General features: G+C 41.3%; 4 protein-coding genes across 6 annotated transcripts; 2 read left to right on the top strand and 2 right to left on the bottom strand.

Moving 5' to 3' along the window:
• Positions 1–7,406: 7,406 nt before the first annotated feature.
• On the bottom strand, positions 7,407–9,125 carry LOC108063733 (serine protease inhibitor 77Ba-like). Its single transcript, XM_017150908.3, has 4 exons — positions 8,744–9,125; positions 8,382–8,655; positions 7,963–8,322; positions 7,407–7,806 (listed from the first exon to the last, which is right to left on the bottom strand). Exons 1-4 carry the CDS (start codon positions 9,049–9,051, stop codon positions 7,543–7,545), a joined length of 1,206 nt encoding a protein of 401 aa, XP_017006397.2. The 5' UTR covers positions 9,052–9,125; the 3' UTR covers positions 7,407–7,542.
• A 2,739-nt stretch (positions 9,126–11,864) lies between these two features.
• Positions 11,865–13,694, top strand: LOC108063731 (serine protease inhibitor 77Ba-like). 3 transcript variants are annotated; one of them, XM_017150905.3, is made up of 5 exons: positions 11,865–11,909; positions 12,139–12,469; positions 12,583–12,847; positions 12,942–13,301; positions 13,366–13,694. In XM_017150905.3, exons 2-5 carry the CDS (start codon positions 12,144–12,146, stop codon positions 13,663–13,665), a joined length of 1,251 nt encoding a protein of 416 aa, XP_017006394.2. In that variant the 5' UTR covers positions 11,865–11,909; positions 12,139–12,143; the 3' UTR covers positions 13,666–13,694. The 3 variants fall into 3 exon arrangements, with proteins under 3 accessions (XP_017006394.2, XP_070070322.1, XP_017006395.2); XM_070214221.1 differs by lacking the exon at positions 11,865–11,909 and adding an exon at positions 11,921–12,021; XM_017150906.3 differs by lacking the exon at positions 11,865–11,909 and adding an exon at positions 11,936–12,046.
• Positions 13,695–14,380: 686 nt separating this feature from the next.
• On the top strand, positions 14,381–15,932 carry LOC108063732 (serine protease inhibitor 77Ba-like). Its single transcript, XM_017150907.2, has 4 exons — positions 14,381–14,758; positions 14,846–15,119; positions 15,182–15,550; positions 15,612–15,932. The coding sequence occupies exons 1-4, from the start codon at positions 14,451–14,453 to the stop codon at positions 15,876–15,878; spliced, it is 1,218 nt and encodes a 405-aa protein (XP_017006396.2). The 5' UTR covers positions 14,381–14,450; the 3' UTR covers positions 15,879–15,932.
• An 824-nt stretch (positions 15,933–16,756) lies between these two features.
• Positions 16,757–19,424, bottom strand: Spn77Ba (Serpin 77Ba). Its single transcript, XM_044393811.2, has 5 exons — positions 18,911–19,424; positions 17,927–18,356; positions 17,600–17,870; positions 17,169–17,537; positions 16,757–17,078 (listed from the first exon to the last, which is right to left on the bottom strand). The coding sequence occupies exons 1-5, from the start codon at positions 18,924–18,926 to the stop codon at positions 16,812–16,814; spliced, it is 1,353 nt and encodes a 450-aa protein (XP_044249746.2). The 5' UTR covers positions 18,927–19,424; the 3' UTR covers positions 16,757–16,811.
• Positions 19,425–19,742: the final 318 nt, after the last annotated feature.

Below are 19,742 nucleotides of genomic sequence, written 5' to 3'. Positions count from 1 at the left end.
TGGAGCATTTTGCCAATGGAGCATTTTGCCAATGGAGCATTTTGAGACTGGAGCATTTTGCGACTGGAGCATTTTGCCAATGGAGCATTTTGAGACTGGAGCATTTTGCCAATGGAGCATTTTGCCAATGGAGCATTTTGCCAATGGAGCATTTTGCCAATGGAGCATTTTGAGACTGGAGCATTTTGCGACTGGAGCATTTTGCCAATGGAGCATTTTGAGACTGGAGCATTTTGCCAATGGAGCATTTCAAGACTGGAGCATTTTGCCAATGGAGCATTTTGAGACTGGAGCATTTTGCGACTGGAGCATTTTGCCAATGGAGCATTTTGAGACTGGAGCATTTTGTCAATGGAGCATTTTGCGACTGGAGCATTTTGAGACTGGAGCATTTTGCCAATGGAGCATTTTGCCAATGGAGCATTTTGCCAATGGAGCATTTTGAGACTGGAGCATTTTGCCAATGGAGCATTTTGCGACTGGAGCATTTTGAGACTGGAGCGTTTTGCCAATGGAGCATTTTGAGACTGGAGCATTTTGCCAATGGAGCATTTTGCCAATGGAGCATTTTGAGGCTGGAGCATATTGAGACTGGAGCATTTTGCCAATGGAGCATTTTGCCAATGGAGCATTTTGAGACTGGAGCATTTTGCCAATGGAGCATTTTGAGACTGGAGCATTTTGCCAATGGAGCATTTTGAGACTGGAGCATTTTGCCAATGGAGCATTTTGAGACTGGAGCATTTTGCCAATGGAGCATTTCAAGACTGGAGCATTTTGCCAATGGAGCATTTTGCGAATGGAGCATTTTGCGACTGGAGCATTTTGAGACTGGAGCATTTTGCGACTGGAGCATTTTGCGACTGGAGCATTTTGCGACTGGAGCATTTTGAGACTGGAGCATTTTGAGACTGGAGCTTTTTGAGACTGGAGCATTTTGAGACTGGAGCATTTTGCCAATGGAGCATTTTGAGACTGGAGCATTTTGCCAATGGAGCATTTTGAGACTGGAGCATTTTGCCAATGGAGCATTTTGAGACTGGAGCATTTTGCGACTGGAGCATTTTGCCAATGGAGCATTTTGAGACTGGAGCATTTTGCCAATGGAGCATTTTGCCAATGGAGCATTTTGAGACTGGAGCATTTTGCGACTGGAGCATTTTGCCAATGGAGCATTTTGAGACTGGAGCATTTTGCCAATGGAGCATTTCAAGACTGGAGCATTTTGCCAATGGAGCATTTTGAGACTGGAGCATTTTGCGACTGGAGCATTTTGCCAATGGAGCATTTTGAGACTGGAGCATTTTGTCAATGGAGCATTTTGAGACTGAAGCATTTTGCCAATGGAGCATTTTGAGACTGGAGCATTTTGCCAATGGAGCATTTTGAGACTGGAGCATTTTGCCAATGGAGCATTTTGCCAATGGAGCATTTTGAGACTGGAGCATTTTGCCAATGGAGCATTTTGAGACTGGAGTATTTTGCCAATGGAGCATTTTGCCAATGGAGCATTTTGCCAATGGAGCATTTTGAGACTGGAGCATTTTGAGACTGGAGCATTTTGAGACTGGAGCATTTTGCCAATGGAGCATTTTGAGACTGGAGCATTTTGCCAATGGAGCATTTTGAGACTGGAGCATTTTGCCAATGGAGCATTTTGAGACTGGAGCATTTTGCCAATGGAGCATTTTGAGACTGAAGCATTTTGCCAATGGACCATTTTGAGACTGGAGCATTTTGCCAATGGAGCATTTTGAGACTGGAGCATTTTGCCAATGGAGCATTTTGCCAATGGAGCATTTTGAGACTGGAGCATTTTCCAATGGAGCATTTTGCCAATGGAGCATTTTGAGACTGGAGCATTTTGCCAATGGAGCATTTTGCGACTGGAGCATTTTGAGACTGGAGCATTTTGCCAATGGAGCATTTTGAGACTGGAGCATTTTGCCAATGGAGCATTTTGAGACTGGAGCATTTTGCCAATGTAGCATTTTGCCAATGGAGCATTTTGAGACTGGAGCATTTTGCGACTGGAGCATTCTGAGACTGGAGCATTTTGGGACTGGAGCATTTTGCCAATGGAGCATTTTGAGACTGGAGCATTTTCCAATGGAGCATTTTGCCAATGGAGCATTTTGAGACTGGAGCATTTTGCCAATGGAGCATTTTGCGACTGGAGCATTTTGAGACTGGAGCATTTTGCCAATGGAGCATTTTGAGACTGGAGCATTTTGCCAATGGAGCATTTTGCCAATGGAGCATTTTGAGACTGAAGCATTTTGCCAATGGACCATTTTGAGACTGGAGCATTTTGCCAATGGAGCATTTTGAGACTGGAGCATTTTGCCAATGGAGCATTTTGCCAATGGAGCATTTTGAGACTGGAGCATTTTCCAATGGAGCATTTTGCCAATGGAGCATTTTGAGACTGGAGCATTTTGCCAATGGAGCATTTTGCGACTGGAGCATTTTGAGACTGGAGCATTTTGCCAATGGAGCATTTTGAGACTGGAGCATTTTGCCAATGGAGCATTTTGCCAATGGAGCATTTTGAGACTGGAGCATTTTGCCAATGGAGCATTTTGCGACTGGAGCATTTTGAGACTGGAGCATTTTGCCAATGGAGCATTTTGAGACTGGAGCATTTTGCCAATGGAGCATTTTGAGACTGGAGCATTTTGCCAATGTAGCATTTTGCCAATGGAGCATTTTGAGACTGGAGCATTTTGCGACTGGAGCATTTTGAGACTGGAGCATTTTGGGACTGGAGCTTTTTGCCAATGGAGCATTTTGCCAATGGAGCATTTTGACACTGGAGCATTTTGCCAATGGAGCATTTTGCCAATGGAGCATTTTGCCAATGGAGCATTTCAAGACTGGAGCATTTTGCCAATGGAGCATTTTGAGACTGGAGCATTTTGCGACTGGAGCATTTTGCCAATGGAGCATTTTGAGACTGGAGCATTTTGCCAATGGAGCATTTTGAGACTGAAGCATTTTGATACTGGAGCATTTTGCCAATGGAGCATTTTGAGACTGGAGCATTTTGCCAATGGAGCATTTTGACACTGGAGCATTTTGCCAATGGAGCATTTTGCCAATGGAGCATTTTGCCAATGGAGCATTTCAAGACTGGAGCATTTTGCCAATGGAGCATTTTGAGACTGGAGCATTTTGCCAATGGAGCATTTTGAGACTGGAGCATTTGGCCAATGGAGCATTTTGAGACTGGAGCATTTTGTCAATGGAGCTTTTTGCGACTGGAGCATTTTGAGACTGGAGCATTTTGCCAATGGAGCATTTTGAGACTGGAGCATTTTGCGACTGGAGCATTTTGCGACTGGAGCATTTTGAGACTGGAGCATTTTGCCAATGGAGCATTTTGAGACTGGAGCATTTTGCCAATGGAGCATTTTGAGACTGGAGCATTTTGCCAATGGAGCATTTTGAGACTGGAGCATTTTGCCAATGGAGCATTTTGAGACTGGAGCATTTTGCGACTGGAGCATTTTGACACTGGAGCATTTTGCCAATGGAGCATTTTGAGACTGGAGCATTTTGCCAATGGAGCATTTTGACACTGGAGCATTTTGCCAATGGAGCATTTTGCCAATGGAGCATTTTGCCAATGGAGCATTTCAAGACTGGAGCATTTTGCCAATGGAGCATTTTGAGACTGGAGCATTTTGCGACTGGAGCATTTTGCCAATGGAGCATTTTGAGACTGGAGCATTTTGCCAATGGAGCATTTTGAGACTGAAGCATTTTGATACTGGAGCATTTTGCCAATGGAGCATTTTGAGACTGGAGCATTTTGCCAATGGAGCATTTTGAGACTGGAGCATTTTGAGACTGGAGCATTTTGAGACTGGAGCATTTTGCCAATGGAGCATTTTGAGACTGGAGCATTTTGCCAATGGAGCATTTTGCCAATGGAGCATTTTGCCAATGGAGCATTTTGAGACTGGAGCATTTTGCCAATGGAGCATTTTGAGACTGGAGCATTTTGCCAATGGAGCATTTTGAGACTGGAGCATTTTGCCAATGGAGCATTTTGAGACTGGAGCATTTTGAGACTGGAGCATTTTGCCAATGGAGCATTTTGAGACTGGAGCATTTTGCCAATGGAGCATTTTGCCAATGGAGCATTTTGCGACTGGAGCATTTTGCCAATGGAGCATTTTGAGACTGGAGCATTTTGCCAATGGAGCATTTTGCCAATGGAGCATTTTGCCAATGGAGCATTTTGAGACTGGAGCATTTTGCGACTGGAGCATTTTGCCAATGGAGCATTTTGAGACTGGAGCATTTTGCCAATGGAGCATTTTGCCAATGGAGCATTTTGCCAATGGAGCATTTTGCCAATGGAGCATTTTGAGACTGGAGCATTTTGCGACTGGAGCATTTTGCCAATGGAGCATTTTGAGACTGGAGCATTTTGCCAATGGAGCATTTCAAGACTGGAGCATTTTGCCAATGGAGCATTTTGAGACTGGAGCATTTTGCGACTGGAGCATTTTGCCAATGGAGCATTTTGAGACTGGAGCATTTTGTCAATGGAGCATTTTGCGACTGGAGCATTTTGAGACTGGAGCATTTTGCGACTGGAGCATTTTGCCAATGGAGCATTTTGAGACTGGAGCATTTTGCCAATGGAGCATTTTGAGACTGGAGCATTTTGATACTGGAGCATTTTGCCAATGGACCATTTTGAGACTGGAGCATTTTGCCAATGGAGCATTTTGAGACTGGAGCATTTTGAGACTGGAGCATTTTGAGACTGGAGCATTTTGCCAATGGAGCATTTTGAGACTGGAGCATTTTGCCAATGGAGCATTTTGCCAATGGAGCATTTTGAGACTGGAGCATTTTGCCAATGGAGCATTTTGAGACTGGAGCATTTTGCCAATGGAGCATTTTGAGACTGGAGCATTTTGAGACTGGAGCATTTTGCCAATGGAGCATTTTGAGACTGGAGCATTTTGCGACTGGAGCATTTTGCCAATGGAGCATTTTGAGACTGGAGCATTTTGCCAATGGAGCATTTTGAGACTGGAGCATTTTGAGACTGGAGCATTTTGCCAATGGAGCATTTTGAGACTGGAGCATATTGAGACTGGAGCATTTTGCCAATGGAGCATTTTGCCAATGGAGCATTTTGCCAATGGAGCATTTTGAGACTGGAGCATTTTGAGACTGGAGCATTTTGAGACTGGAGCATTTTGCCAATGGAGCATTTTGAGACTGGAGCATTTTGCCAATGGAGCATTTTGAGACTGGAGCATTTTGCGACTGGAGCATTTTGAGACTGGAGCATTTTGCCAATGGAGCATTTTGAGACTGGAGCATTTTGCCAATGGAGCATTTTGCCAATGGAGCATTTTGAGACTGGAGCATTTTGCCAATGGAGCATTTTTGAGACTGGAGCATTTTGAGACTGGAGCATTTTGCCAATGGAGCATTTTGAGACTGGAGCATTTTGCCAATGGAGCATTTTGAGACTGGAGCATTTTGCCAATGGAGCATTTTGAGACTGGAGCATTTTGCCAATGGAGCATTATGCCAATGGAGCATTTTGAGACTGGAGCATTTTGCCAATGGAGCATTTTTGAGACTGGAGCATTTTGAGACTGGAGCATTTTGCCAATGGAGCATTTTGAGACTGGAGCATTTTGCGACTGGAGCATTTTGAGACTGGAGCATTTTGCCAATGGAGCATTTTGAGACTGGAGCATTTTGCCAATGGAGCATTTTGAGACTGGAGCATTTTGCCAATGGAGCATTTTGAGACTGGAGCATTTTGAGACTGGAGCATTTTGCGACTGGAGCATTTTGAGACTGGAGCATTTTGCCAATGGAGCATTTTGAGACTGGAGCATTTTGCCAATGGAGCATTTTGAGACTGGAGCATTTTGCCAATGGAGCATTTTGCCAATGGAGCATTTTGAGACTGGAGCATTTTGCGACTGGAGCATTTTGAGACTGGAGCATTTTGCCAACGGAGCATTTTGAGACTGGAGCATTTTGAGACTGGAGCATTTTGCCAATGGAGCATTTTGCCAATGGAGCATTTTGAGACTGGAGCATTTTGCCAGTGGAGCATTTTGAGACTGGAGCATTTTGCCAATGGAGCATTTTGAGACTGGACCATTTTGCCAATGGAGCATTTTGAGACTGGAGCATTTTGCCAATGGAGCATTTTGAGACTGGAGCATTTTGCCAATGGAGCATTTTGCGACTGGAGCATTTTGCCAATGGAGCATTTTGCCAATGGAGCATTTTGCGACTGAGCATTTTGCGACTGGAGCATTTTGAGACTGGAGCATTTTGCCAACGGAGCATTTTGAGACTGGAGCATTTTGAGACTGGAGCATTTTGCCAATGGAGCATTTTGCCAATGGAGCATTTTGAGACTGGAGCATTTTGCCAATGGAGCATTTTGAGACTGGAGCATTTTGCCAATGGAGCATTTTGAGACTGGAGCATTTTGCCAATGGAGCATTTTGCGACTGGAGCATTTTGCCAATGGAGCATTTTGCGACTGGAGCATTTTGCGACTGGAGCATTTTGAGACTGGAGCATTTTGAGACTGGAGCATTTTGAGACTGGAGCATTTTGAGACTGGAGCATTTTGCCAATGGAGCATTATGCCAATGGAGCATTATGCCAATGGAGCATTATGCCAATGGAGCATTTTGAGACTGGAGCATTTTGCGACTGGAGCATTTTGAGACTGGAGCATTTTGCCAATGGAGCATTTTGAGACTGGAGCATTTTGCCAATGGAGCATTTTGCCAATGGAGCATTTTGAGACTGGAGCATTTTGCCAATGGAGCATTTTGCCAATAGAGCATTATGCCAATGGAGCATTTTGAGACTGGAGCATTTTGCCAATGGAGCATTTTGCCAATGGAGCATTTTGCGACTGGAGCATTTTGCGACTGGAGCATTTTGAGACTGGAGCATTTTGAGACTGGAGCATTTTGAGACTGGAGCATTTTGCGAATGGAGCATTTTGAGACTGGAGCATTTTGCGACTGGAGCATCCTGCTCCAAAAGAAAGTGAGCAAATTTTGTGAAAGTCAAATTTTCAACTTTTTTTTTGGGGCTTAAAACAAAAATATTTTGATGCAAAATTGTTCCCCAATCAAATTTAATAATAACTGCAAAAAAAATTTGACTTTCGACAAAAAATTGTCTAATTTTCTAACTTTTCAAAGGGTGCTTAATGGGTTAAGAACATTTTTGTGTCATTTAAACGGAATTGAAGTGCTCTTTCCATAGGTGCCAAAATGTTTATATTATAAGTTCAAAATATGAGTACAGTTAACATTCAAATTTGTGAAAATACTTTTGACTAGGCTTGTACATTGATTTTGTGCTATATAAACGATGGAGATGAAAAATATAAAAGCAGCATGAACGATTCTTTATTAACTTAGTTTTCTATAAATAATATCGTCAATAAATGACCACTTAACTTACGGATTACTTAGCCCAACGTATTTATTGTAAAATTTGTATAAAGTCAGATTAAGATCCCTAAGCCGCCTCGGGTTTCCGAACTTGGCCGGCGAAAAGCATCAGGCCGGTTGTCTTCTCCACGATCATGTACTGAAAGGGTCTGTTCAGGTTAAGGCTGGGTTTAATCATCTTGAAGTCTATCGTAGCCGTTGTGACAGCTGCCGCGGTTGATCCCTTTTCGTCTACGATAATCTTGGAGGAGTGGTCGACTTGACTGGCATACAATCCGCTCGACATACGTTCTAGGTTGGCGGCATCTCCAAATAGATCACGAATGCCCATCTGGGTGTAAAAAATAAAATTAACATAAGTTTACCTAGATAAAAATTCTTAAAATTCACAGTAAAGATTCTTGGATTTTTTTTAACATAAACTGGATATTTTACTATGATAAAAACATCCAATAACCTGAAGGATACAAGATAAAAGAAGTCTCACCCGTATAAGGATTTCCCTGAGTCTAAGGTCTGTGGTAATTGTGAACTTGGGCATCTGGACCTTCACGTCTCTGTCCTCATTTCTCTTGGCCGCCAGCCCCTGGAGAATGGGTCTCAGTCCCAAGGCTCTTAGATTGCCTGCCACGTCGTTTAATTTGAAGCCGGGATGGGGCTGCAGCACAAGCATCGCCAGTCGGTCCTGGGTGCCGTAGGGCAGCTCCAGGACAGTGCCCTTCAGACCATCGATGTTATCGACATAGGCGAAGTTCGCTTCCTGCTTCATCATGGGCATTTTGCCGATCTCCTCACCGCTCTCGCTGTAAAAGGGCTCCTCTCTCGTCAGAGTCTCATCGAAAGGCAGCTGGTCTCGAAAGGATATATTAGAAGGGATATATTGAGAAACCATTGACAATATCCCACCTTCCACTGGCCCTTGAAGAAGAGAACGGAGAGCAGAAACATCCTGACTCCATATATGTCCTGTGGGAGAATTGTATGAGGAATAAGACCTCGGCTGAAGCGACGTACAAGCTCGTTGATCTTCAGCGCCGTAGCTGGGTCACTGAAGTCCACTTCAACAGGTCGCACTTTGTAGGTTGTCATCATGACGTTCCGGTAGTTGTACCCGATGGGTAAACGATAGTCCGTTAAAATTGCCTGCAGGGTGGCCACCTCGACTTCGGATGTTTTGGTACTTTTATAAAAATACAAATTAGTTTTATAGTAATTAGTACACAATAAAAAATATTGTTTTACTTAAGAGGTTGACTCATATTACTCACTTTAGGAGCTGGTTTCTTTCACTATAGAACTGGCGCAGATCTCGCACATTACCAACATTTATCCTTAGGGTCTGATATAGCTGGTAAAGCGTTTCTCCACCCGATCCTTCCAGGAGGAGCACCAGGAGTGACCAAACGGAGAAGGGCGATATCATGAAGTTCCGGTTCTGCCTCTCCGTTTCGATTGATACGTGCTGCAGGAGATTAAAGGAAAATTCCTCGACACCCTGCGATATTGATTGGGCATATTTCTCTTGCGCCATTAGAAGGACCATGACGCTTAATATCACTGGAAGTCCGATCCTCATGTTATATATTCAGCCTAATAACTGTTGTTTTTCAAATAACTCTTTAGTTTAGGATTATCCCCATTGACAATCGAGAGTTCTCTATATCTGATGATTTAGGAAAAGTTCTACTTATGTACTTTCTGAAATAATAATAATAATTAGTTCAATATTCCAAGCCATGATATGCCCAGATTTTTTTCGTGCACAGGACTTGATTTTGTAAAATAGAATAAATTATTTCATTATTGATTATTAAAGTTTATACACTCTTCATAAATCAGAACAATAAAAATTCACTTTTCTGAGTGCAGCTCTTAGTTAACCACATCCATTTACATTTTACGGTGAGGGTAAAATTAATTTTTACTTTGAGAAGACAAACGTTTTATATTTATACCCGTTACTCGTAGAGTAAAAGGGTATATTGTATTCGTGAAATAGTATGTAACAGCTATAAGGAATCGTTTCCGACCCCATAAAGTATATATATTCTTGATCAGGGTCACTAGTCGAGGCGATCTAGCCATGTCCGTCTGTACACTCAAAAATTTTTTTTTCCTAAATTTTAGAAAATCGCCATAAAATGAAATTTTTTCTTAATTTTAGAAAATTTTCTGAATTTTAGAAATTGTTTTCTTGAATCTAGGAAAAAAGACCATAAAAACAGAATTTTACGAAAAACCTTTCTAAAATTTAGAAAAATGTTTTTTTTTCTTAAATCAATGGTGTTTTTTTCTAGTTTGCTCTCCAAAAGTTTTCGTAAATTAATGGCGATTTCGCCATTAAATTAAGAAAAAATGTACTTCAGCCCTTCCTAGAATCTAGAAAGTCGCCATAAAAAATACGGTAAATTTTTCTAAATTTTAAGAATTTTTATGAATTAAAAAAAAAATTTTCTTGAAAACAGAAAAGTAGAATTAGAAAATCACCATAGATTTAAGAAAAACTTTTTGTATTTCTTTTATGCTTCTCACTCTTTCTTCGAAACGAAAAAGAAGAAGACAAGGGGTTAGTCCGCGGCGCGTTGCGACGACAGTTTTTGGCGTATGTATGTATATGTTTATGTGTGTTTGTGCGTATGATCGAGAATTTTCTTGTGCGTAGCTGTAACTTTATTGCGTTGTTGTTTTGGAAATGCAGTCTCTCGCGAGAGAGTTGCTTGTGTTGCGCTGCATTTTGAACCCTTGTGCTCAGTTTTGGATGAGCATTCAAAGTAATAAGTTTGTGTTGAGCCTATTTAAGAAAGTTAAAGTGCGATCCCTCTAAGAGGCAATTAATAGGTAAGCAATTTAAATAAATTTAAATATAAATTTGGTAAGTGTGTGAAAATTTATGGTAAGCATAGGGCATACTATTGCAGGCCGCAAATACCATCCTTCTCTAATATTAATTTTTATTTTCGATTGCAGGAATAATTTCAATTTCAGGTATTGTTGATAATTTGGCAGTAAGTAAGTAAATTTTAATAATAGGTAAGTTAAATACCTACTTAATATTAATATTAATAACTTTTTATCTATTTTGTTTTCTTTTCTCTTTTTTGTTTAGGAAATATTTATAATGTAATTTTTATCTTTTTTTGTTTTCTTTTCTCTTTTTTCTTTAGGAAATATTTATTATCTTATTTTTATTTTTTTTGTTTTGTTTTCCTTTTTTGTTTAGGAAATATTAATAATTTTCTTTTCATCTTTTTTATTTTCTTTTCTCTTTCTTGTTTAGGAAATAAAATAGTAAAATAAATATGTAAACATTTTATTAAAATAAAGAAAATTTTCTGAAAATAAAAAAAGTCCATTCTTATTTTAAGAAAAAAAATTCTATTTTCAAGAAAAGTACTTTCTGGATTTAAGGAAATTTTCGCACTTTTTATGGCAATTTTTCTTGATTTTAGAAAAGTATTTCTGCTTTTCAGAAATTTTTTTCTAAATTTTAGAAAATTCCTTTCTAAAAAATACGGTAAATCGCCATCGACTGAAATTCATGGCGAATTTCTTGATTTAATGGCGATTTCGGGCTGTTTTTTTTTTGAGTGTATGAACGCTGAGATCTCGGGAACTACAAAAGCTAGAAGGCTGCGATTTTCCACGCATATTCTTGGGCTTCCTACGCAGCTCAAGTTTATTTCAGTCGAGTGCCACGCCCCCTCTAACGCCCACAATCGCCCACTAACGATTTTAAAATGTGTCTGGCACCCACACCTTTAAAGATTTCCGAGAAGTATAAATGCAGTTTTGTTGTGCATATTTATACCCACGAAATGTAGAAGACATTTTTCAAATCGGACCATTCATTAAAAAGTTATACGCAATCAAAATTTCTATATCTATCTCCCTCGCACTCCCTTTAGCTGAGTTACGATTATTAGTCGGGACACGAACCCGACTGTAGCGTTCTCTCTTGTTTCTTATATAAGCCTCATCAATATCGTATAGCTATTCTGAACTTCAAAAGAATCAATGCCAAAACACGAAATCGCATTGCAAATTTAGCAGTTTCAAATGGATTTATCTATCTGATAGCTTTTTACAAATTAGTGCAAGGAACAAAAGTTCTTTAAAAATTAAAGTCCCGAGGTTGAAGGTATATTAGTATTATAAGTGGACTAAAACTAAGTTCATGCCAAACCTTTAACTTAAAAGTTGGTTTATTCTACAAAGTACATTTATTTTCTGCATACATTAATGAAAAAAATTATTTTAAGCAACTTATAGTATTCAAAATCATTGAAAATCAAGACATGAGTATGAAAAATGCAAAAGATTTAAAATTTTTTGTGTTGTTAGATCATGGCTTGCAATAATTTTTAAAGTCATCCGTAGAAAGTATATAAAGATGGTTTTGTACAATTAAAAAGTTAGTGCAGATAGATCATTTTAGTATGTGTTTTGGTGTAGCACTTTAAGAATTTTTTCTCATAAGTGTGGAACAAGGAGCAGGAACCGTTTCTCCAAAGTGATAATATACTTGATTCGTGTTGGTTGTTTTAATGTCAGGAGCACATGTTAAATTTAAAGTAGGCTTTAAGCTCGGAATTCCCATAGGATTAAAGGGTTCAAAGCCAACTTTATTTAAATTTTTTTTTTTTTAAATTTCCTCCTACTGTAGGTAAAATGAAGGTTGGTTTTATAGTGCTCTTCGGAGCCACATTAATATTGTTGGCGCAGGGCCAAGATGACGATGATGATGGTGGCTATGCCGAGTTGACGGAGGGAATCGAAAAGTTTTCTCTTGAGCTCTGGCAGAGGTTAGCCATATGGGTAGAACCGAGACATGATGATAGCTACATGCTGGCGTCCTTTTCCGTGTGGGCCATTATGTTAGTACTCTACGTGGGAGCTGAAGGAAGAACCCGCACCCAGCTGCGTGATTCCTTGGGGATCACCGTTGACGAAGAGGAAATGAATGAGTTCTACAGGGACAGAAGAATACTTATCAAGTAGGTATTATTATCTGGATATAATTAATTCAAGACCTTGGAAGATATAATATCTGGTTTGAAAAAGTAGGAGAGTTATATTTATTAATCGGTGTCTTCTTTTTTTCACCAAACACCACAACTCCTGAGATGGTGGTTCACACCTTGCAAAATCTGTACTATGACAGGAACTATCATATCGATCAACAATACAGGAGTGTTGTGCTTGAGAACGGAACGACACCATGGCCATTGGCCTTCTCACAAAATATTGTTCGGATAAACGACGATATTAAGTACGAAACTTCTGGATTTATTAAGCAGAGATATGAGCAACGAAACATATCCGGGGCCAGGATGTTACTGCTCTCTGCCATCTACTTCAAGGCCAAGTGGAAGGTGAGATTGTGACCATCTTTTCTCCAGCAGATTTTAATTTAATTTAACCAAATTTAACCAACGAGATCCTTCAAAACATCCTTCTATATTCCAGTACCCGTTCGACAAGAAGCTGACGAAAAAGGAACCTTTTTACAGCGAGGAAGACGGCAAGCAATTGTCTAAGATGCCCATGATGGTGCAGACAGGTAAATTCGCCTACGTGGATGACATAGATGAACTGGATGCCCGTGTCCTGGAACTGCCCTACGGTAAAAAGGGACTAGTGATGCTCGTGATGCTGCCCACCAACGGCGCCAAAATCACCGATACGGTCAACCAACTCAGGTACATGGGGATGAGTCCTGTCCTGGATGCTCTCAAGAAAAGGACCACCAAGAACAAGGAAGTGGAGGTCAAGATACCCAAATTCGATACATACACCAGATATTATCTTACGAAATTCCTATCAGAAGTGGGTATCTCTACATTTCTACATATTACTGATATGTTCGCATCTAATTTATATACATTAATAGATAGGTATCGTGGATGTTGTAGACTCTTATAAGGCTGATCTATACCGGATGACCTCAGATACCCACAACGGTGTAAGAATGTCCCTCTCGAACTGCAACCAGTTCAGCCGGATAGTGGTGGACGAAGAAGGCATCAAGGGGTCGACCCCGAGGCCTGCGCCAAAAAATAAGACCGGGGTGGTAAAGTTCCACTTGAACAAGCCTTTCGTGTATGTGATCTTTGAAAAGGAGAAGAACCTGATGCTCTACGTCGGCGCTGTGCGGAACCTGACCACGGAACCAGCCACTTTGGAACGTTAAATTTCATGTAATAAACTTTTGCTGACCTCCAAGAGCCTATAGGCTACACTATAGTCCTCTCTGTTTTCTTCTTCATTAATACCCTTACCCACATACCACAATAAGTGCATTACGTTAAGTCCCACTGGGTTTTTTCTTCATATTCCTTTTCTTTATAAGCTTCTTTTATGAATCTCTGTGTAAATCAGATAGCCCATATAATATAAAAATGGGTTGGTGGTACGGTTTAAGTTTTTTGAGATTTGTAACTAAGCTCTTTTTGGCATTTAATATAAATCGTATATCTTTTCTGTGATTAGAAAAAGAGCAATGCATCGACACGAAATGGCAAAATAAGCAGTTGGAAATGGGTTTCGTTATCTGGTAACTTTTCACACTTACCTCTGTTGCAGTCAAATTATTATTATTAACCATCCGTTACTAAGTTCGGCCACTTCTTGCCAAAAGAATAATATAAGCCTAAGTAATTGTTCAACTTTGTGTATCACAGATTATAAATATTAAAACTTTAATAATCAATAATGTATAATAAATATATTCCATTTTGCAAAATCAAGTCCTATGCACGAAAAAAATCTGTCAAACGTGCAGCCTGTGCACTCAGATCATGGCTTGGAATATTGAACTAATTATTATAATAATTATTTCAGGCTAAACCTATTCAGAAAGTACATAAATAGAGTTTTTCTTAAATCATTTAACAGTTGCTTATACACAGGTATAGAGAACTGTCGATTGTCAATAGGGATAATCCTAAACTAAAGAGTTATTTAAAGAAGAAGAAAATGATGTTTGGACTTCCACTGATATTAAGCGTTATGGTCCTTCTAATGGCGCAGGAGAAATATGCCCAGTCAATATCCCAGGGTGTCGAGGAATTTTCCCTTACTCTCCTACAGCACGTATCGATCGAAACGGAAAGGGAGAACAGGAACTTCATGATATCGCCCTTCTCCGTTTGGTCACTCCTGGTGCTGCTCCTGGAAGGATCGGATGGAGAAACGCTTTACCAGCTATATCAGACCCTAAGGATAAATATTGGTAATGTGCGAGAACTGCGCCAGTTCTATAGTGAAAGAAACCAGCTCCTAAAGTGAGTAATATGAGTCAACCTCTTAAGTAAAACAATAATTTTATTCTGTACTAATTACTATACAACTAATTTGTATTTTTATAAAAGTACCAAAACATCCGAAGTCGAGGTGGCCACCCTGCACGCAATTTTAACGGACCATCGTTTACCCATTGAGCACAATTACAAGAACGTCATGATGACAACCTACAAAGTGCAACCTGTTGAAGTAGATTTCAGTGACCCAGCTACGGCGCTGAAGATCAACGAGCTTGTACGTCGCTTCAGCCGAGGTCTTATTCCTTATACAATTCTTCCAAACGACATTTATGGAGCCAAAATGTTTCTGCTCTCCGCCCTCTTCTTCAAGGGCCAGTGGAAGGTGGGATTTTGACATTACCCCTAACTCATATTCTTTAATATATGTTTTCCTTGGGATTCCAGTTCCCCTTTAACAAGACTCTGACGAGAGAGGAGCCCTTCTTCAGCGAGAGCGGCGAGGTGATCGGCAAAATACCCATGATGGTGCAGGAAGCGAACTTCGCCTACGTCTCCAACATCGAGGGTCTGGATGGCTACGTCCTGGAGCTGCCCTACGGCACCCAGGACCGACTGGCGATGCTCGTGGTGCTGCCCAAGCGGGGATTCAAGTTGAGCACCGTGGCCAACAATCTGAAGACTCTGGGACTGCGACCTATTCTTCAGAAGCTAGCGGCCTTCAGGAACAGGGACACCGAGGACAACGAAGTGGAGGTCATGATGCCCAAGTTCATAACTACCACGGACTTTACACTCAAGGGAACGCTAATCAAGGTGGGTGGACTTCTTTTTTGTTAAAGTTTGAAAATATTTTAAATGACATTTCTATACCTAGATGGGCATTCGGGATCTGTTCGATGATAGTACCGCTAACCTGAGCCGCATTTCCTCCGGATTATTCGCCAATCTGATCGTCCACTCCACCAAGATCATCGTGGATGAGCAGGGAACCACGGCGGCAGCTGTCACAGAGGCTTCGCTGGTCAACAAGGCCACCCCTCCCAAGTTCCAGCTGAACAGGCCCTTTCAGTACATGATCGTGGAGAAGGCCACCGGCCTGATGCTCTTCGCCGGCCAATTTCGGAACCCCAAGGTGGTTTAGAGATCTGAGCCTGACTTTACTCACATACCACAATAAAAACAAGAGAGAACGCTATTAGTCGGGTTCGTGTCCCGACTATCTAATACCCGTCACTCGGCTAAAGGGAGTGCGAGGGAGATATAACTTTTTTTTTATTGCGTATAACTTTTTAATGAATGGTCCGATTTGAAAAATGTCTTCTACATTTCGTGGGTATAAATATGCACAACAAAACTGCATTTATACTTCTCGGAAATCTTTAAAGCGGTGGGCGCCAGACACATTTTAAAATCGTTAGTGAGCGATTGTGGGCGTTAGAGGGGGCGTGGCACTCGGCTGAAATAAACTTGCGCTGCGTAGGAAGCCCAAGAATATGCGTGGAAAATCTCAACCTTCTAGCTTTTGTAGTTCCCGAGATCTCAGCGTTCATACAGACGGACATGGCTAGATCGACTCGGCTAGTGATCCTGATCAAGAATATATATAGTATATAGCAGGGGTGCTCAAAACTGCCTTATGGCAGTGCAGTTACAAACACCATTAAAGTAAAAATACACGCACGCGAGTAACAAGTCACACACAGTCATGAAAAAGACAACAACACTTTGCATTGTGAGTTGAGGAGAAAAAAAAACTTCAATGGAATTTGTTGTTGGCTTGGCTCGCTCTTATCTATTAAGGACAGCGACACAAAGAGGATTCGGGGTGTGCATAGGCAAGCATTGCGAGTGCACAGCCGTATGCTTAGTGCTATTACAAAAACAATTGTGCTCGTGTGCCATAGGAATGAAACGCTTCCTTCTACCTGTTACATACTTTTGCACGAATGTAATATACCCTTTTACTCTACAAGTAACGGGTATAACTATATCACCCAATGAAATAAAAGTGATAGATAATTGACTTAACGTAACGTGTTTATTGTGGTATGCGAGTAAAGTCAGGCTCAGATCTCTAAACCGCCTTGGGGTTCCGAACTTGGCCGGCGAAGAGCATCAGGCCGGTGGCCTTCTCCACGATCATGTACTGGAAGGGCCTGTTCAGCTGGAACTTGGGTGGGGTGGCCTTGTTGACCAGCGAAGCCTCTGTGACAGCTCCCGCCGTAGTTCCCTGCTCGTCCACGATGATCTTGGTGGAGTGGACGATCAGCTTGGCGAACAATCCGGAGGACATGCGGTTCAGGTTGGCGGCACTCTCGTCGAACAGATCCCGAATGCCCATCTAGGTATAGAAATGTCATTTAAAATATTTAAAACTTTGAATGGATGAGGATAACCTTCTAGCAGGATATCAAAAAAGAAGTCCACCCACCTTGATTAGCGTTCCCTTGAGTGTAAAGTCCGTGGTAGTGATGAACTTGGGCATCATGACCTCCACTTCGTTGTCCTCGGTGTCCCTGTTCCTGAAGGCCGCCAGCTTCTGAAGAATGGGTCGCAGTCCCAGAGTCTTCAGATTGTTGGCCACGTCGTTCAACTTGAATCCCCGCTTGGGCAGCACCACGAGCATCGCCAGTCGGTCCTGGGTGCCGTAGGGCAGCTCCAGGACGTAGCCATCCAGACCCTCGATGTTGGAGACATAGGCGAAGTTCGCTTCCTGCACCATCATGGGTATTTTGCCGATCACCTCGCCGCTCTCGCTGAAGAAGGGCTCCTCTCTCGTCAGAGTCTTGTTGAAGGGGAACTGGAATACCAAGGGATACAAATATTAAAGAAGATGAGTTAAGGATAATGTCAAAAACCCACCTTCCACTGGCCTTTGAAGTAGAGGGAGGACAGCAGAAACATCCTGGCTCCATAAATGTCCTGAGGCAGAACGGTGTGTGGAATTAGACCTCGGGTGATGCGCTTTGTGGCATCGTTGATCTCCAGCACGGAATCCGGGCTATTGAAGTCCACCTCCACGGGCTGCACATTGTAGTTCTGAATGGCATTCCGATAGTTGCTCTTGATGGGATAGTCCTTGCCGGTGTAAATGGCCTGCAGGGTGGCCACCTCGATAGTTGGAGTGGTTGTACTAAAAGGAAAATAAAATTGAGTATCTATTACATCTTTTTCAGTCTTTTAACTCACTTGAGAAAGGAGCTCCACACCTTGTAGGCTCCACGCAGCTTTTCATCCTCCACATTGATCCGCAGGGCCTGTCGCAACTGGTTGTAGGTCTCTCCCTCGGATCCTTCGTACAGGAGCACCAGGAGTGACCACACGGAGAAGGGCGATATCATAAAGTCCCTGTTCAGCCTCTCCACCTCGACGGATATGCGCTGCAGGAGATCGAGGGCAAACTCCTGGACACCCTGCGAAATGCTGATAAGGACATCCTCTTCAAAGTTGCTTCGCATGGCCTGGATGTGAGTGACGCCACTCTGAAAAGCCGTCGGTGCTGTGAGAGCGGTTAGAGGATTTCCCACCGACAGTTGGAGGGGAGCTTGGCTATTTTGAGCCTGCGCCGAGCACAGGAAGATGACCCCCAAAAGCAAAGGGATCCGTACCATATTGCGATCTGAAATTTATAGGATCTGTTATAGGTTTTTCTACATACACTTATCCGAAATATTTAAAGATTACTTTTTGGAAAATAAAAATATAGATATCTTTTATATTTTCATATCATATAATGTTTGTTCATTAACTTAAAAGTCAGGTCAGCAGTTTATATTTCGAAGATATAAATTTAAACTAGTTTGTTATGAATTATTCCGACAACTGACTGGTCGTTTAAATTTGATATTATTTATATGAAAATCAATTTTCTACCTAAAATATTTTTTATTTATCCTAATACTTCTGTTTCAAACAATTTTTCTTTACCAAAAATACACATGTTCCTTGTTCCGGATTATTAAAATCTATTAAAATTATATAAACAATCAAGTGAATAGTATATTTTCAGATGCGTAAACAATGAGCATTTTCCAACTGATAGCGGTGATCCGTTGACGACCTTATAAATATGAATGTGTACGTGTGTACTGTACGTACTAGTACTTGTAAAATAATATATAAAACTAACGTGAACTGGAAAATATCCCATAAGTAATTGTTGATTAACTTTACCTGGTACTTTGAGCATTTTGCGTCTGGGAAAAAGAGTTCGTTTGAGCCTCGGTTATCAGACTTTTGAGCACAGCTTAATAATATTTTTTATTATAGATTGTGCACACGAATTGAATCACACTTTTGCGTAAGCATGTGGGTGTGCATCAATTATTGAGAGGTTTTTTACTTTTTTTTATTGATATTTTTTTGGGGTTTTTCGATGTTGGTATTTCAGTGCGACAAAGCGACGTTTATATGGGCACAGTGTTGTTGGTTGGATGTTATTCGAAAAACCGGAATGCACTGGGAATTCCACAGATATACAAATACACCGTCAACAGGAGGGTATACGTATAGTATATTTGCTAGCGTATTGGTTTTGCGTTTATATAATTCTATTTATTTATTTTAATTTCTGGACTAAGCCACTGGTGGTTTTGCGAAGAACTCGATGGGAGACCTGCTATACGGACCTCTCCCCACAATAATGTGAACCTAACGCACGAACATTGGCTGAATGACTGGCGAGATTATTGATATGGTCATCTCATCCCATCCCATCGTCATCGCCCCCGAGAGCCCGACTCTGAATCAGAGACCCCCATTCGGAGAGCCAGAGCGAGAGAACTCCCATATTGATATTGATATTGGCAGGCCTTTGTCCGTTGCTCTTGACAATGACGTTCGCAAAAGTATCTCAGTTCGCACGATCAGGTGGAAATACTACTGATATTGCAGCTGATTGAAATAGAAACTGGTTGACATCGCAACCCCAGGCACTTATCAAATTGATATAAATGCTGTACAAGTCAGTTTCCTATCGTAAACGTAGTGGCATTTTTACATCATT

Source organism: Drosophila takahashii, chromosome 3L (assembly GCF_030179915.1).
Source record: "Drosophila takahashii strain IR98-3 E-12201 chromosome 3L, DtakHiC1v2, whole genome shotgun sequence".
Taxonomy (NCBI): Eukaryota; Metazoa; Arthropoda; class Insecta; order Diptera; family Drosophilidae; genus Drosophila; species Drosophila takahashii.
This window is presented reverse-complemented; position numbering and strand designations above follow the sequence as displayed.

Excerpts from the sequence above, each read along its gene's own strand:
- LOC108063731 (XM_017150905.3), top strand. The coding sequence starts at position 12,144 with ATGAAGGTTGGTTTTATAGTGCTCTTCGGAGCCACATTAATATTGTTG. Across the intron at positions 12,848-12,941 it reads ACTTCAAGGCCAAGTGGAAG|TACCCGTTCGACAAGAAGCT; the intron begins GTGAGATTGTGA and ends TCTATATTCCAG. Across the intron at positions 13,302-13,365 it reads TTACGAAATTCCTATCAGAA|ATAGGTATCGTGGATGTTGT; the intron begins GTGGGTATCTCT and ends ATACATTAATAG.
- Spn77Ba (XM_044393811.2), bottom strand. Across the intron at positions 17,871-17,926 it reads GTGTGGAGCTCCTTTCTCAA|TACAACCACTCCAACTATCG; the intron begins GTGAGTTAAAAG and ends TTTTCCTTTTAG. Across the intron at positions 17,538-17,599 it reads ACTTCAAAGGCCAGTGGAAG|TTCCCCTTCAACAAGACTCT; the intron begins GTGGGTTTTTGA and ends TTGGTATTCCAG.
- LOC108063732 (XM_017150907.2), top strand. The coding sequence starts at position 14,451 with ATGATGTTTGGACTTCCACTGATATTAAGCGTTATGGTCCTTCTAATG. Across the intron at positions 14,759-14,845 it reads GAAAGAAACCAGCTCCTAAA|TACCAAAACATCCGAAGTCG; the intron begins GTGAGTAATATG and ends TTTTTATAAAAG. Across the intron at positions 15,551-15,611 it reads TCAAGGGAACGCTAATCAAG|ATGGGCATTCGGGATCTGTT; the intron begins GTGGGTGGACTT and ends TTCTATACCTAG.
- LOC108063733 (XM_017150908.3), bottom strand. The coding sequence starts at position 9,051 with ATGAGGATCGGACTTCCAGTGATATTAAGCGTCATGGTCCTTCTAATG. Across the intron at positions 8,656-8,743 it reads GAAAGAAACCAGCTCCTAAA|TACCAAAACATCCGAAGTCG; the intron begins GTGAGTAATATG and ends TTTTTATAAAAG. Across the intron at positions 7,807-7,962 it reads TCAGGGAAATCCTTATACGG|ATGGGCATTCGTGATCTATT; the intron begins GTGAGACTTCTT and ends TTTTACACCCAG.